Source organism: Onychostoma macrolepis, chromosome 11 (assembly GCF_012432095.1).
Source record: "Onychostoma macrolepis isolate SWU-2019 chromosome 11, ASM1243209v1, whole genome shotgun sequence".
Taxonomy (NCBI): domain Eukaryota; kingdom Metazoa; phylum Chordata; class Actinopteri; order Cypriniformes; family Cyprinidae; genus Onychostoma; species Onychostoma macrolepis.
Window position 1 is genome coordinate 10,443,891 of NC_081165.1, and position 14,712 is coordinate 10,458,602.

At 38.1% G+C, this 14,712-nt stretch overlaps 1 protein-coding gene across 7 annotated transcripts in view; it reads left to right on the forward strand.

Annotated features, from left to right (window-relative positions):
* The window catches only part of erc2 (ELKS/RAB6-interacting/CAST family member 2), a 52,565-nt gene extending 38,516 nt beyond the window's left edge, over positions 1-14,049 (forward strand). For 3 of the 7 annotated variants that reach the window (XM_058791423.1, XM_058791426.1, XM_058791425.1), the window contains 7 exons: positions 4,769-4,780; positions 6,584-6,704; positions 6,809-6,969; positions 7,104-7,251; positions 8,686-9,270; positions 10,732-10,923; positions 12,374-14,049. In XM_058791423.1, the coding sequence (XP_058647406.1) occupies positions 4,769-4,780; positions 6,584-6,704; positions 6,809-6,969; positions 7,104-7,251; positions 8,686-9,270; positions 10,732-10,881 (1,177 nt within the window). In that variant the 3' untranslated portion in view covers positions 10,882-10,923; positions 12,374-14,049. Of the gene's footprint in view, positions 1-4,768; positions 4,781-6,583; positions 6,705-6,808; positions 6,970-7,103; positions 7,252-8,685; positions 9,271-10,571; positions 10,636-10,731; positions 10,924-12,373 lie in introns of those variants that run through there. The other 4 variants (XM_058791427.1, XM_058791428.1, XM_058791424.1 and 1 more) reach the window with 2 other exon arrangements.
* Positions 14,050-14,712: the final 663 nt, after the last annotated feature.

Genomic DNA, 14,712 nt, shown 5'->3' on the forward strand with positions numbered 1-14,712 from the left:
TAGTGCTGGGCAACGATTACCATTTTTAATCGCATGATTTACTGCGATTGATTGATGATTGTTATGCACAAAATTCAATAATGAATTCAAAAGTAGTGTATTGTGCACTTGTTTTCATTTAAAGAGCTGCTATATGGACAAAAGTGCAAAAACATTTGATTTGCAAATGTGTTTTTCTTTCAGCCTGTGCTTTTGTTTATAGAAAAATAAGTTATGCTCAGAGTCCAGAGCCTCGATCATAACATTATAACAGAAACAGGCACCTTCCGAGTAAAGACCAGCAATATCACAGGACCCAATGCAACAGTGTGGCGTGGGACAACACTTGATGGGAGAGTGTGAGTGCGGGCGGGTAGAGACTTGTGTGTGCGGGATGCGGGAGAATAAGGGTGTACTCACACTCGGCAATCTTAACCATGCCCGAGCGTGTCTGACCCCCAAAGCTCGGTTCGTCTGTCTAGTGTGATCGCTTCGTTTAGCCGGCCCGTCCCTAGCTCGTTTGGAAGAGATGGGCCAGAGAGCGCGGTTTAGTTGGGCTCAGACGCGGCACACAGGGCCGTCCTTTGGGCGGTGCAACTAGTGCGGTCACACCAGGCCCCGCGCTGTGAAGGGGCCCCACGACAAACAGACCTTTTCTGTTAAAAATGACAGTGAACAGTGGTTTGTGAATGTTGATGCTTAGCCTAAATAATTTTATCAGGAGCGTTCATGTGAACGCTGCTGCAGTTTTAGGCCCACCCCAAATGCTCTCATTGGTTGAGGCGCGTATTACAAATACACACCTGAACCAAATCACACAATCAACAAGAGACAGAAACTGGGTTACTGAGAGCACATGGGGAGGAAAACATACACACAGACAGTCCAGGGGTGTGACACATGCGTGTCAGATCCACGTCACGTTCAGCAGCGGCAGCTGTTAAAGTAATAGCAGCCAAATAACCCAATAACCCAGCTGCTATAATGTCTGTTAATCAAAGAAGAGGGAAAGAGGGAATCAATAACTTTTGTATAGCTTTAATTCATCTATATTTAATAAAAAATGTAGTGTTGATAACTTTATTCAATTTCTTTATATTTTTATTCTTGCTAAAGGGCACATAAATATTACATTTATCATAATGGGTTTATGTGAAGATTGTTTTAAGTTCACTTAAACTAGAAGTTGTTATTTTTTAAAGATCTAATAAATGTTAAAATTGATATCTCTCAATTATACTGTAATGTTGAATGGTTATAGTCTATGGTTGAAAAAAAGAACAATTTCCCAGAGACATCAGTAGTATTGGTATCAGTAATGATACTTGCCTTCAGTCATAAAAAAAGATTAAACAAATATTAAAAATATACTATCTTTATTTCTACATTCATTTGAAGATTGAATGTGAAATTATTGCAATATAAAAGTATATTTTAAAAAAAACCTTTATTGTTAGGTGGGATTAATCGTGATTAATCACAATTAATTTCAGAAACAAATGTGCGATTAATTAGTTAATTTTTCTTAATCGATTGACAGCACTAATATATATGCAAAACATTGACTAGCCATACTAGAATTTCTCAGCATTCCAAGTGAGCTTGATTTATGCATTTATGATGCAATATGAAATGCTGCAGTTTGCAGTTTATATACACACTTTTTGTTCCCAATCAGCAGTAATTCCTGTCAGTGTGAACAGCCCTTATAATAGTTTTGAGCATCGGACAGTAAGTTCATTTCCTCATAGGTTCCAGCTCTGGCTCAAAGTCTTGTTGCTTATTCTCAGTTGACATACTCATGCTTTAGTGTTAATGTGGTTCGATTAACCATGTGTGTTTCTGTTCTGTTTTTTACCGTCTCGCCAACTCTTTCTCTGTTCTTTCTGTTGGTCTTTCTCTTTTTCCGACCTCCTTCTCTGCCTCCTGTTCTTCCATGTTCATTCATCTTCTGTCATAAAACACTAATTTCTTGTTCAAAAATTCTTGTCCATCTTCATGTTCTCCCTATTCTGCATTTCTCTCATTGGCTTCTGAATTCCTATCTTTAACCAATCTATCTATCTATCTATCTATCTATCTATCTATCTATCTATCTATCTATCTATCTATCTATCTATCTATCTATCTATCTATCTATCTATCTATCTATCTATCTATCTATCTATCTATCTATCTATCTATCTATCTATCTATCTAATCTATTTACCATCTTCATTCATTTTACCTCCATCCATAACTTTATAATTCGTACCCCCTTCACTGTGGTCCAGCCCACCTCCCCGCTGCCCGCCCCTCGCCCCGCCCTGGTGGCAGAGCCCCCTCTGACCCTCCCCCCTCTGTGTCCGCTGCCCCCCAGCAGATTGGGGGCATGGTGTGGGACTTCCTGGGAAAGTGAGTGCTCTGTCCTGGCACCACGGCTCGGCTGCATTTATCTGTCTGCTGTGTGCTTGATGCCTTGATGCCTCTGTTGCACGGCTGTCTCTTATTCACTGGTTTTTCTTACAAAGGAAAGAATTCTTTTGTTCTTTATAATGTGGTAAATACGTGTCAGATTGCACTGATGTAAAAATCTGTGGACTGAGACAGCCCAGAAAATAATATGTGTGTATAATGTGTTTTGTGGTTGTGTATGCTGTTTCTTGTGCATGTGGTGGGCTCTCTTCCAAACCCTAGTGAGATGCCTCACAGTCTAATGTCTACATAGGCAGCATCCTAACCAAGATGGAGCCTCAAAAGTGGCTAATTTAAAATTATTTTAAAAATTTCTTAGCGGGCAGCAGCAATACAGTCACACAAAGCGTGCTCAAGAGATCTGAAAGAGAGTCTGATGCTGTTGTTAACAACTCAACAGAAATCTTGACTGAGTGCATTTGTAAAAGTATTTTCTACTGTTTACACTTACAGAACCCAAAACCTTTGAATGGTAATATATGTCAAGGATACATTTAATGCTACCTTAGATTTTGGCCAAAACTGCATATTTTATATATTGCTGTCTACCTACTTCCTTTTGGGAGTGTGCCTATGGTGCCTATAGGTAGGAAGCTCACTAGGCTTTGGAACTGAGCTAATGTGTACCTCAACCAGAGTGCACGTTTTCCTTTTATGATTATATCTATTCTATTATTTTTGTTCTATTATCATTATTTTTTATTTATTTATTTATTTTTTACTTTTTTTTTGTATAGTAAAAATAGAACATGAAAATGTATTCTAATGGTTCCATAGTTTCAGCACAATTTTCTTTCACATAGTGTCATACGTGTGACACTAAAATACGTGTTTCACCTAAAAATACAAATTCTGTAATTAATTACTCACCCCCATGTCATCAGACTGATTTGCGTTTCTTTCTTCCATGAAATAAGTTGAGTTCATACCAAAGTTTTAATTGTTCTAATTCTATGAGGTTCACACCATAGCTAAAACAAAAATGACACAGTGGAACAATATAGTTGGAATCACTATCAGAATTATTTTTGCTCAGTTAGTGAATGATAAAAACACTGACAGCCAAAGAGAATCCATTCTGCTTTAAAGAGCTCGAGCATTTAAAGTAGCTGACAACAAAACTGCAGCTCATGCTTATTATAAGCAGTACATTATCATCTGTTGGTGTGGGCACTAATATCATTATTATTATAATTTTCATTGGTTTTGGTCGGAACAGGCAGAATGTTCTGTCAGAAAGTGAATGGGAACAAATGCTGTTGAGCCAAAAATGACAAAATGTCATTAAAATGCAATAGAAGTAGTTCATACTTATGGCTTGTTCATTATATTCCAAGTCTTCTGAAGTCTGAAGGATTAGATTATATTTAAATCATTATTACTGAAAATCTCATATTGTGTCCTTTGACTTCTATTGAAAAAGAAAATCATGCATGTTTAAAACTACATTTAGGTGAGTAAACGACAACATTGTTTTTATTTTTAGGTGAACTATTCTTAAAATACACTTTCTACAGTGGTTTTCACATAGATCTGTTAACTAATGCAGTTTTTAGCAGTCTTAGTGTATTTTATTCCACCCTGCATATATGACATTAACATGTTCTACAGTTGTTACTGTACTTGCACATACACGCTTCTGTGATCTCTGTGCTTGCCGCTTGGTGTTGCTGGCATACGAGGGCTCTGACAATGAGCAGAGCCCTGTTTCCTGACCTTTGAACACCCATTTCACATGCTGAACCTCTTGACCAGTCATCTTTCTGCTTCCTAACACGATCTCTCCTCCCTTCCCTCTCACTCTTCTGAATGATCCGCTCCATCCCCTCCCACCTCAGCCTGCGAAATTCCCCTCAAATCGGCCGTCTCATCGGCCTGCATGAGACGTTCTGCAGCATTTCAGGCCCTGTTTTGCTCTGTGATTGAGCAGGGTGCTTTAGGTAGGGTTTAGTGTTCCTCAAGTAGGTTGCACCCTCATGCCTGATCGCTCTTGCCCTGTTTGCCACCCCGTGCGATCCCTAACTGCGGCTCGGCTGGTTGGGTTGCTGCATGTTGGTTCTCTCACGGGCCCCTGCAGATCTGGACTCAGTGGCGTATCCACTGACGGTGATGATTTGAGATGATAGCGTTGTGCATCCTGCCTTGCTGACCTCAGGAGCCGTTCTAAACCGCTCCTAGCTTCTCACTTGACTCTTTCCAGCTGTTTTCTGCTTTGTTTCAATGAATTCTAAAGTTTTATTTCTCCTTTCCTTCCTGTTTGCTGTGTTGTGGCTTCTCTTCCTTTCCGTTCCTGCCCTTCCTGCATCCTTCCTTCCTCCTCTTTCTCCTCCGTCAGTCTTGCTCCCAGGTAAGTTGGTTGTTCCTCAGGTGTTCACCCTCCTTTATGAGCAATCACCAAGCGTGTTTTGTTTGTGTGACGTTAGAAAAATAACTGCATTTTTCCTCACATTTGCATCTAGTGTGTTGTTGTCACCATTATGAGTCATATTTCATGGTGATGTCGTGTTGTGTTGTTGTTTGCATTTAATAATCATACATACAATGACCCCAAAATGTATTTGGACACTTAAAACACACTTTAAGAAGTCAGAATGCCAGTGCATTATATAATGAAATATTCAACTAACTCGCTTTGGAGTGGATGCATTGAAATCTCATGCAAATTTTTCCAGTATAAATATTCTTAAATCAAGATACATTTACTTGAGTTCATACTTAAAACAAGAAAAACAATCTGCCAATGGGTTAAGAAAGCTAAACTTGTTTTCCCTTTGAATTAAGTTTATTTTTCTTACTCCATTGGCAGATCTTTTTCTTGTTTTAAGTATAAACTCTCTTAATGTTGACTCTGTTTGTTTGATCATTTACATTTACATTTACATTTAGTCATTTTGCAGACGCTTTTATCCAAAGCGACTTACAATTGGGGAATACATAAAGCGATTCATCTTGAAGAGGCAATCCGACAAACGAAGTGCTTGTAACACCAAGTCTCAGGCACTGTTTAAATAAGTACAAGCTAGCAAGGGAAGGAATAAATAAGGAGAAAGAGTTTTTTTTTTTTTTTTTATGTGTAGGGTGAGGTCAAGTAGTGTCGAAAGAGATGAGTTTTCAGCTGTTGCTTGAAGATTGACAGGGATCCAGTACTCCGAATATGGGTGGGAAGATCATTCCACCAGCCAGGAACGATGAACGAGAATGTTCTGGAGAGTGATTTTGAGCCTCTTTGTGATGGTACCACGAGGCGTCGCTCACTAGCAGATCTCAGACTTCTGGAGGGGATGTAGATTCTTAATAGTGAGTGCATGTAGGCGGGTGCTGAGCCTGTGGTTGTTCTATAAGCAAGCATCAGTGTCTTGAACTTGATGCGAGCTGCGATTGGTAGCCAATGCAATGAGATAAAGAGAGGTGTGACATGGGCTCTTTTGGGTTCCTTGAAGACCAGTCGTGCCACTGCATTCTGAATCATTTGTAGAGGTTTGACTGTGTTTGATGGAAGTCCAGCCAGAAGAGCATTGCAGTAGTCCAGCCTAGAAATGACAAGGGCCTGGACAAGAAGTTGTGCAGCATGCTCCGTCAGAAAGGGCCTGATCTTTCTGATGTTGTGTAGTGCAAACCTGCAAGATCGAGCAGTCTTTGCAATGTGGTCTTTGAAGGTCAGCTGTTCATCAAAGATTACAGACCGAAGTTGATGGGGTCAGAAAACAATTCTGTATATTCTGTACATTTCTGTATATTCATAATATTAATTTATATTTATAGTCATAATTTTCTTGACCAAACCTTACTCCAAACCTGTAAGACTTTCTTTGTTCTGTGGAACATGTAAGAAGATGTATTGAAGAATGTTGGTAAACCAACTGTTTTGGTATGACCCCATGACTTCCATTATATGGACAAAAAACAAACAAACAACGGATGTCAATGGGAAATGATAACAGAATTTAGATTTTTGGGTGGACTAGTCCTTTAATATCTTATGTCATTTGCTTCTTAAGTAAATGTATGTTAATTTAAGACAGATATTTGTACTGGAAAACAAGACAAAAAATATGCTATAATTCATTTCGATCAATATATCATGTTTGGTTAAACAGGGTTTTGTGATTGGTATCAAGGTATTCAGGTGACACTGTGTATGTGTTCTAAGGCAAACCAAGGATCAAAATAAAAAGGGCCCAGGCATCAAGCTTGGCCCTCAGATGGACAAGAAAGGCCCTGGGAATATCTTGCAAGACCAACGGAAGGATAATCCAATGGATAACCCAAAGGTGTGTTCTTTTTATTTTATGGCTTTAAATTTAGTCTTAAAGAGAAAACCTTTTGTTTTTCTTGTTGATTTATTTTCTTGCACACATTTTTCTTTGTTTCACAGATGGAGGAGTTGATGAATGTTTTGGAGAAGACGAGGCAGGAGTTGGAAGCCACTAAGCAGCGTCTGTCCTCCACCCAACAGTCTCTGTCTGAGAGAGACGGCCATCTGACCAACCTCCGACAGGAGCGCAGAAAACAGCTCGAGGAGATCTTGGAGATGAAGTAAGAATCCTTGCAGTCAGACTCTGTTTCTTCATAAATATTTGATGCCTGGGATGTTTTTAGTCTATGTTCCTTTCGTTGAAAGCTGCTCAGTGTACATCATGCATGCATATCTCATGGTCTGTTCCCCTCAGACAACAGGCTCTGCTCGCTGCTATCAGTGAGAAGGATGCTAACATCGCTTTGCTGGAGCTGTCCTCCTCCAATAAGAAAAAGACACAAGAGGAAGTGTTGGCCCTGAAAAGAGAGAAGGACAGACTAATGCATCAGCTCAAACAACAGGTTGGTCGATTTCTGTACTCAGAAACCCATTTAATTACACCTAGAATTAAGATATTGTAGAGTGAAGATATGATTCATTTTTCATAGGGATGACAAATTCTGGCCAAGCCGGTAATTATTATTGTAGAGCTGTATGATTTGGGTTTTTAAAAAGGTCATAAAACAATAAACATTTTTAAAAAGTTAGTAGTTTGTATGTTTGTATGTGAATTTAGGGATAACACCATTCAATTGTACTGAATGAAAGATGGCTAAATATTAATTTTGAAAGCTGCTGAAGGAAATAGTAGGGCTGTACTATACTGATATAGCTTAATGCATATCACAAAGATTGCAATTTAAGTAAATAAATAACAATAATGTTTCCACTATGTATACATGTGCAACTCATGACAGTATTTTTCACTGTTGTTTGTTTGTTGTTGTCTCATACTTTTAGATACGCTGTTATTTATACATGCTACGATGTTAGCTTTTAATATACGGTTTTATTCTGATTAAAACTTTAATACAGTACGGCAACCGCACCGTGTCCATGTATAACGCTTCTCATAGCAATGTGAAAATAAGTGTATTCAGAGAGAGAGAGAGAGATGCAGAGCAGAGCGTATGCAGAGCAGGGAGACACGAGCAACAGGATTGAGAACCGCTGCTTTAGAACATTGATTTTGAAACTTGTGAAATACATTAGAATCGTTAGAAGACAGAATCGCGATTTAAATATGAATAGATTTTTACGTGCACCTCTATTTTTCTCTTCCTCTTCTCTAAAGCAGCACAGCATGGCCTCACCCCCTTTGCTGCATGTTCCCGGGGGCGGGGTTTATCTGGGTTTGTGATGTCACAAACCTGGGAAGTAACTCGTTGTAGTCCCTACGAGCCGTATTTGTAGGCATTAAACTGCCAGAATTTTAAAACACGATATCTCCGTTTGCATTGAACTTTCAACTTCGTAACTCTGCAGATATTGTTTATGCTCAAATAGCAACATTACACACTAACTAACGTTAAAAAAGTGAAATCGCAATCAACCACCCCTTTAAAATAGCCAGAAGCAATTAAATATCCAATATCAGCCAATAAACTGAATAAAAAAAAAATTGTGCTTGTACACAGTATTGTGCATTCCTATTTTTAGCTTCAGTGGGATGTTTTTCCCAAAATGTGGCAATATCAGTTTACAGCTTGAGGGAATGAGTCAAAGAAAGTATTAGAGAATCTCCTGCACTTCCTCTGAGGCATGTAGCCACCTGATACCTTGTAAACTCAACTTTGTTTTCTGTCAGTCCGTGCTTCATTAACTCCTGGAAATTGAGTAAAAGCAAACTTTTTACATTTGTACAAGCCATTTAGAGATGTTTGATATCTGTATCCTGACCCTGTATCAAATAATATGCTGCTTGTGTCTTACTAACTTCTTTTTATCCATTTTAGACACAGAGCAGAATGAAACTTATTGCTGACAACTACGAGGATGACCATTACCACCCTCACGCTCCACCTCCCCACATGCAACCTCAACCCCTTCATCCTCAACCCCAACCCCAGCCACCATACCCACAGCCCCAACACCCCCAACACCCCCACCAGCCTCCTTACCCACACGCGCCCCATCCCCAACACCCACAGCCTCCACCCCACCACCCTCAACACCCGCAGCAGCCACCCCAGCCTCAATACCCCCACCCACAACACCCACAGCACCCCCAACACCCCCAACACCCCCAGCACGCGCAGCACCCACAACACCCGCAACCGCCCGGCCCACACCAGCACCCACCTAGACCCCAGCCACCCCACCCTCAACACCCTCATTCTGGGGTCCCTACGCAGCAGCACCCCCACGGCCCTCCGCCTCAGCAGGGCCCCCATCCTCAGTCCATGCAACACCCGCAGCAGCACCCCCATCACCCCCCGCACCCCGGCCCGCAGGGCCCACACCCTCGACACCCTCCACCACACCATCGGGGTCCAGGCCGTGGACCACCACATCCCGGACACCGACCCGCTCCAGACCAGGTTTGTACGGTATCTTCACTGTACTACAAATTTTGTGTCTGCACCTATTCTAATTTAATTAATTCATCTAAATTAGTGTACATTTGTTTTTTCTAATACTTTGCAATATTTCTTATCTAATCTGCATCACATGAAATCCAATACTTGCTTCTTACTAATTTTAGGATGCTGATTACAAAAATAGTGCCTGTTTTGCATGAGCACATCACAAAATTTGATGCATTTTGTAGTGTTTTTGCAGATTGTAAGTTAAATGATACTTAATATTTTAAATAAATAAATAAAGTTAAATGATTTTTTATATTTCTTTTTGTCATTGAAAAATGAAAAAGCTGATACATATATATATATATATATATATATACTGTATATAATTAAAATAAAAATTCAAAAGGCAAAATTCAGAAAGCATCAACAAATTTAAGTAATATTAGGCCTTTTTTCAGCAGAAAAATCGTAAGATTTGTGTGTGTGTGTGTGTGTGTGTGTGTGTGTTAATTACAAACTGTTAACCAAAAATACAAGTGCATGTTGAAAAGAGCAGATTCTTGTGTTGTTTTGGCTGCTGGTATGATGGTTACCCATATGGGATGCTGGTTATTTCCTGCCAGGCTTAATCACAAAATTTTTAATCAGCAAAGCCACGTTTCACTAACTTGGTCAGCCTTTATCCGCCAAATAAACCAGCACTAACCAGCACAGACCAGTGGACTTGGCCAACTACATGATGATATACTATGATACATATACTATGATATAATACATTGCATTAAAATATCAGAGAGTTTGACGTCAGCAATGGTCACTGGCATTGTTTTTGCATGCAAATATGATTTGAGACCTACAACAGAAGGCAAGATTAATTCATTCTATTTAAATAATTTATCTTTAAAATAAAATAGATAAATAACAAGGATCTAAAGTATTGATGCAGTAACTTTTGAAATAAGTGGTATTTTAGAATTATTTATATACTATAATAGTATTTGTTAATATTTTGAGTTTTCAATTGAATTTTAGTGTAAATTTTAATAATTTTGTTATGGTTTTTTTCAATTTTTTCAATTTTATTTAAAAAGTTTTAGTTTAATTAAAGATAACAACACTGATCGACATCAAATCACAATATATGGCTGGTGTTTTCTGCAGGCGATGGACCTCTGTATAATATACCTGTCTCTCACTGTAATGCAATCGCTAAATTTCCTAATCTAAACAACCTGCTCTTTCACCTTTAACTCATCTAATTCTCCTCATTTCATGCTGACCTCTGGATATCTGGATATATTTTGGCCTCAAAGGATGATGAAGAAGGAATTTGGGCATAACTATTTCCAAACCAAAGCTATGATGTTGTTTTATGGGGTGAGATTTTGATGTCTGATGTCAGTTGTCTGGTTTAAAATGAGATTTTGTGGATAAAAGCGCTTTGCCAAACACTTTTTTTTGTTATGTTCACAGACAATTCAGTCACTAAAGGAGGAGCACAGCCATGCCATACAGATGAAATTCTACATTGTTCACTTGGCCAGTCTTTACCTACAATCAGATTTATTCTTTTGGATGGGGTCCCATTTTTTCCATTCATTAAGGAAAGAGGCGGAGCATTAGTTTGAGTGGGAGGGCCAAAGCTGGAGATGACCACCTGAGCAGGTAAATACTATCAACAGAAGTACTAACACTTCATTTACTTTATTTTTTAATTTACCGTTTTCATATCATACACTACCATTGTGGTCAATAACGTTAATATTAACATTAATATTAATTGATATAAATATAATGAATATATATTAATATATTATAAAGAAATTAATATATTCAGCAAGGGCAAATTCTATTGATAAAAAGTGACATTAATTTCTTAAAGAAATCAACACTTTTATTCAAGTGACAGTAAAGACATGTATAATGTTGCAAAAGATTTTTATATTTAAATAAATGCTGTTATTTAGAACGTTCTATTCATTAAAGAATCCTAAAAAAAATGTATCAGTGTTTCAGCAAAAATATTAAGCAGTACAACTGTGTTCAACATTGATAATAATAATAAATGTTTCTTGAGCAGCAAATCAGCTAATTAGAATGATTTCTGGAGAATCATGTGACACTGAAGACTGGAGTAATGATGCTGAAAATTCAGCTTTGCATCACAAACATAAATTACATTTTAAAACATTAAAAACAAATAGTTTTTAACTAGTAATAATAGTTAGCAATATTATTGTTTTTTATATATATGTTATATAAAATGTGTATATATATATTATATATGAACCTTTTCCAAAACTTACAATTAAGGTTATAACTTTTCCCCCGTGATGACCCTTACTGCCGAAATAACTAAACAGACAAAATAAAATAAAATTACAAAAACAACAACAATAAGAAAAATAGACAATTTAATAATAATAATAAAAAAAATAGATGTTAAAAATACAAGATAAACATTACAATATTGTACACATTTACAAATGAACAATATCATTGTAGGAATAATAAATATAAATAAATACCTAAACAATAATACAATTCGATCCTCTGTCATATTCATGGCTGTCTTTACATAAATATAAAACCAAGCAACATTGGTTACCACAAATCTCAAATATAATGATCAGTTAACTGGGGAGAGTCTTCATCTTTTCAAAATATGTGATCATAGGTTGCCACGTCTCATACAATTTTTGTACAGATCCCTTCATTAAATATTTAATTTTCTCTCATTTCAAATATAAAACCAGGTCACACATCCACACTGAAGCTATAGGTGGGATTGCTGATTTCCACTTAAAAATAAAGTGACAAAAGCGATAACATTTTTTTACCTTGTCAATGATACTTTGTGTTCTGGTACACCAAAAAAAGCAATTTCAACACTTTATTTCTAAGTTAAAAGCATCATTTAGTATTTTAAATATTAGTGTCCAATAGTCACTCAGCTTTGGCAAGCCCAAAATACAATATTAGGGTTTTTAATGTATTTTTGTGCAGCCTTGTTGAGCATTAGAGACTTCTTTCCAAAACATAGACATGGTGTAATATTAATGCTAAATGATGCATTCTCTTAAGGATAATTATTCCATGTTGTTGTTGTTTTCAGATGATTAAAAAAATAAATGGAGAGGAAGTCTGGACTGAACAGAAACACAGTTACTTCGTGGTGCAGTCCTTTTTCTAAAGACATTTGCCTTGAAGACTCTCCATGCTCAGTCAACACTAGATGAGACACTGCAGCTGCTCCTAGTTGCCTGGTTTCCACTTGCGACCAGGGCATGCATCCAGCTGGCCCCGCCCCTTCTCATCACTGCCCCGCCCACTCTCATCTAGCTCCACCTCTTCAATGAAGCAACAAGTCAGCCTGCACCCATTCAAGCCTTGATTCTGCTTTTTTTATGTTATCCAATGTAAAATAATACCATCCTAATAATTTCATTTTGAACCATTTTTTACGATCACGTCTGCATTAGCAATTTTAATCTTAAAGGCCAACTGTTGCCTGCCTTCAATTCTTTAGGTTTTATTGTATGTGCTACTGTATACATTTATGTACTTAGGTTTGAGTATGCACTACGATATGCATGGGCCACATTTAAGTCTCCATTGTTGGTTTTTAGTGTATGTTGGACCTTAGAGAGTTAGTATACCTCAGAGGTAGTCTACTCTATACAGAGTTCATTTCGTCTCACCGATTATAACGCACATAACATACACCACGCTAACCAGAATTTGCCATTTCATTTTGCTCGTGCTCCACTCCAAACACCAAGGCTGGTCTGCATGTAAGCTCTCATGCACCTATGCACCTCCACCCCTTAAAACAGGGAACATTTCTAATGGTGCTTCAACTGGTGCTCAGGCCCAAAAGAGATGGAGACAGCCATGGCTAAACCATTTCGGACATCAGCTGTTCTATAACACTCACTGAATCCATGGCGGCAAGTTTTTTCGGAAGATAATTGAGATGTTTTCCCAAGCTACTGCTGCAGGTCGTAGCATTGATGAATTTGTCAAGATGTCTGTTGACAAGGCCAGTCCAACCTGTGTGTCCCATAAAGGGAATGTCCTTCTCCTTTAACGAACCGCCCCACCAGGTATTGGCGGAGCTACCGCCAAATTCTCGTAACGTCTCAACATTGGTGGCGAGTGCCTATTTATAAATAGATAGTAGATATATAGATAGAGAAATACTAGCTAAATAAAGTGTGTCTACTGTGGTCAGACTATTGTGTCAGAAATCAAAGGAAACTTTTTTTTTTTTTTTCTCGGTGTGTTTGAGTCGTGTGTGTTATCATTGTCTGTTTGGCCCCTCACAGTGCTCCAATTACAAGATCTTGGCACTGGGGTCTATGCAAAAAAAAGAACGCAAAAGGTCTTTTGCAGGACATGCGTGGAATCAAGAAACTAGATCTTCAGCTAGAAAAAGTGTTGTATAGAATATGTTGCACCTCATAAAAGGAACAAAAAAAAAAAAATCAAACAGCAATGAGATCTGAACAAAAAATTTTGGTGACCTGAGGTGGATTTCATCACTGTCATTGTAAACACAACTTAAAGGAATAGTTCTCCCAAAAATGAAAATTCTGTCATTAATTACTCACACTCATGTCGTTCTAAAGCCGTAAGATTTTCTTTCATTTTCGGAACACAAATTAAGATATTTTTGATAAAATCCAAGAGACAACACAACTGACAAGTTGAAGGCCCAGAAAGGTAGTTAGGACATCATTAAAATAGTCCATGTAATCAGTGGTTCCACCTACGAGAATACTTTTTGTGCGCAAAGAAAACAAAAATAATCTCTTCCGTGTCAGTTTTCAACGTGCATTCACGAGAGTACCATAATGCATGCGTGTGATGCTACTGACACAGGAGCCGGCATTCTGACAGAATTGTATATATGACTTCCATTGTATGGTCAAAAAACATAATGGAAGTCAATGGCAATGGCAATGGCTGTTCGATTACCAACAGTCTTCAAAACATCTTCTTTAGTGTTCAGCAGAAGAAAGTAACTCATGGGGCGACATGAGGGGGAGTAAATGACAATTTTCATTTTAGGGTGGACTATGCCTTTAAGAAACATAAACATAGTTTCAAGTGGACGAACACGTTGAGATGGCTGGGATGTGTTAACAGTTGTTTTGCATTGTCTTGTGTCATTTCACTGCTGTTGTCTGTAGTTGTGGAGTTCGCATTAGGACTTTGGCAAAGCCCAAAATATAGCCAAGATCTGACTGTTAAATGACCTGTCTGTGCTTCCATGTTGCATTTCACCTTCTCGTTATTCAGGCGCCTTCACATTAGTCCAAGAATCGCATATGTTTCTGTTCTGTGTTCACATAATGCCAGAATTACCGCATTCAAAAGATTCTGTTCCGATAAGTTTGTATCTTTGGGCTCACAAATGATTCATTTTTATGCCAATCCTCAAATCTTGAG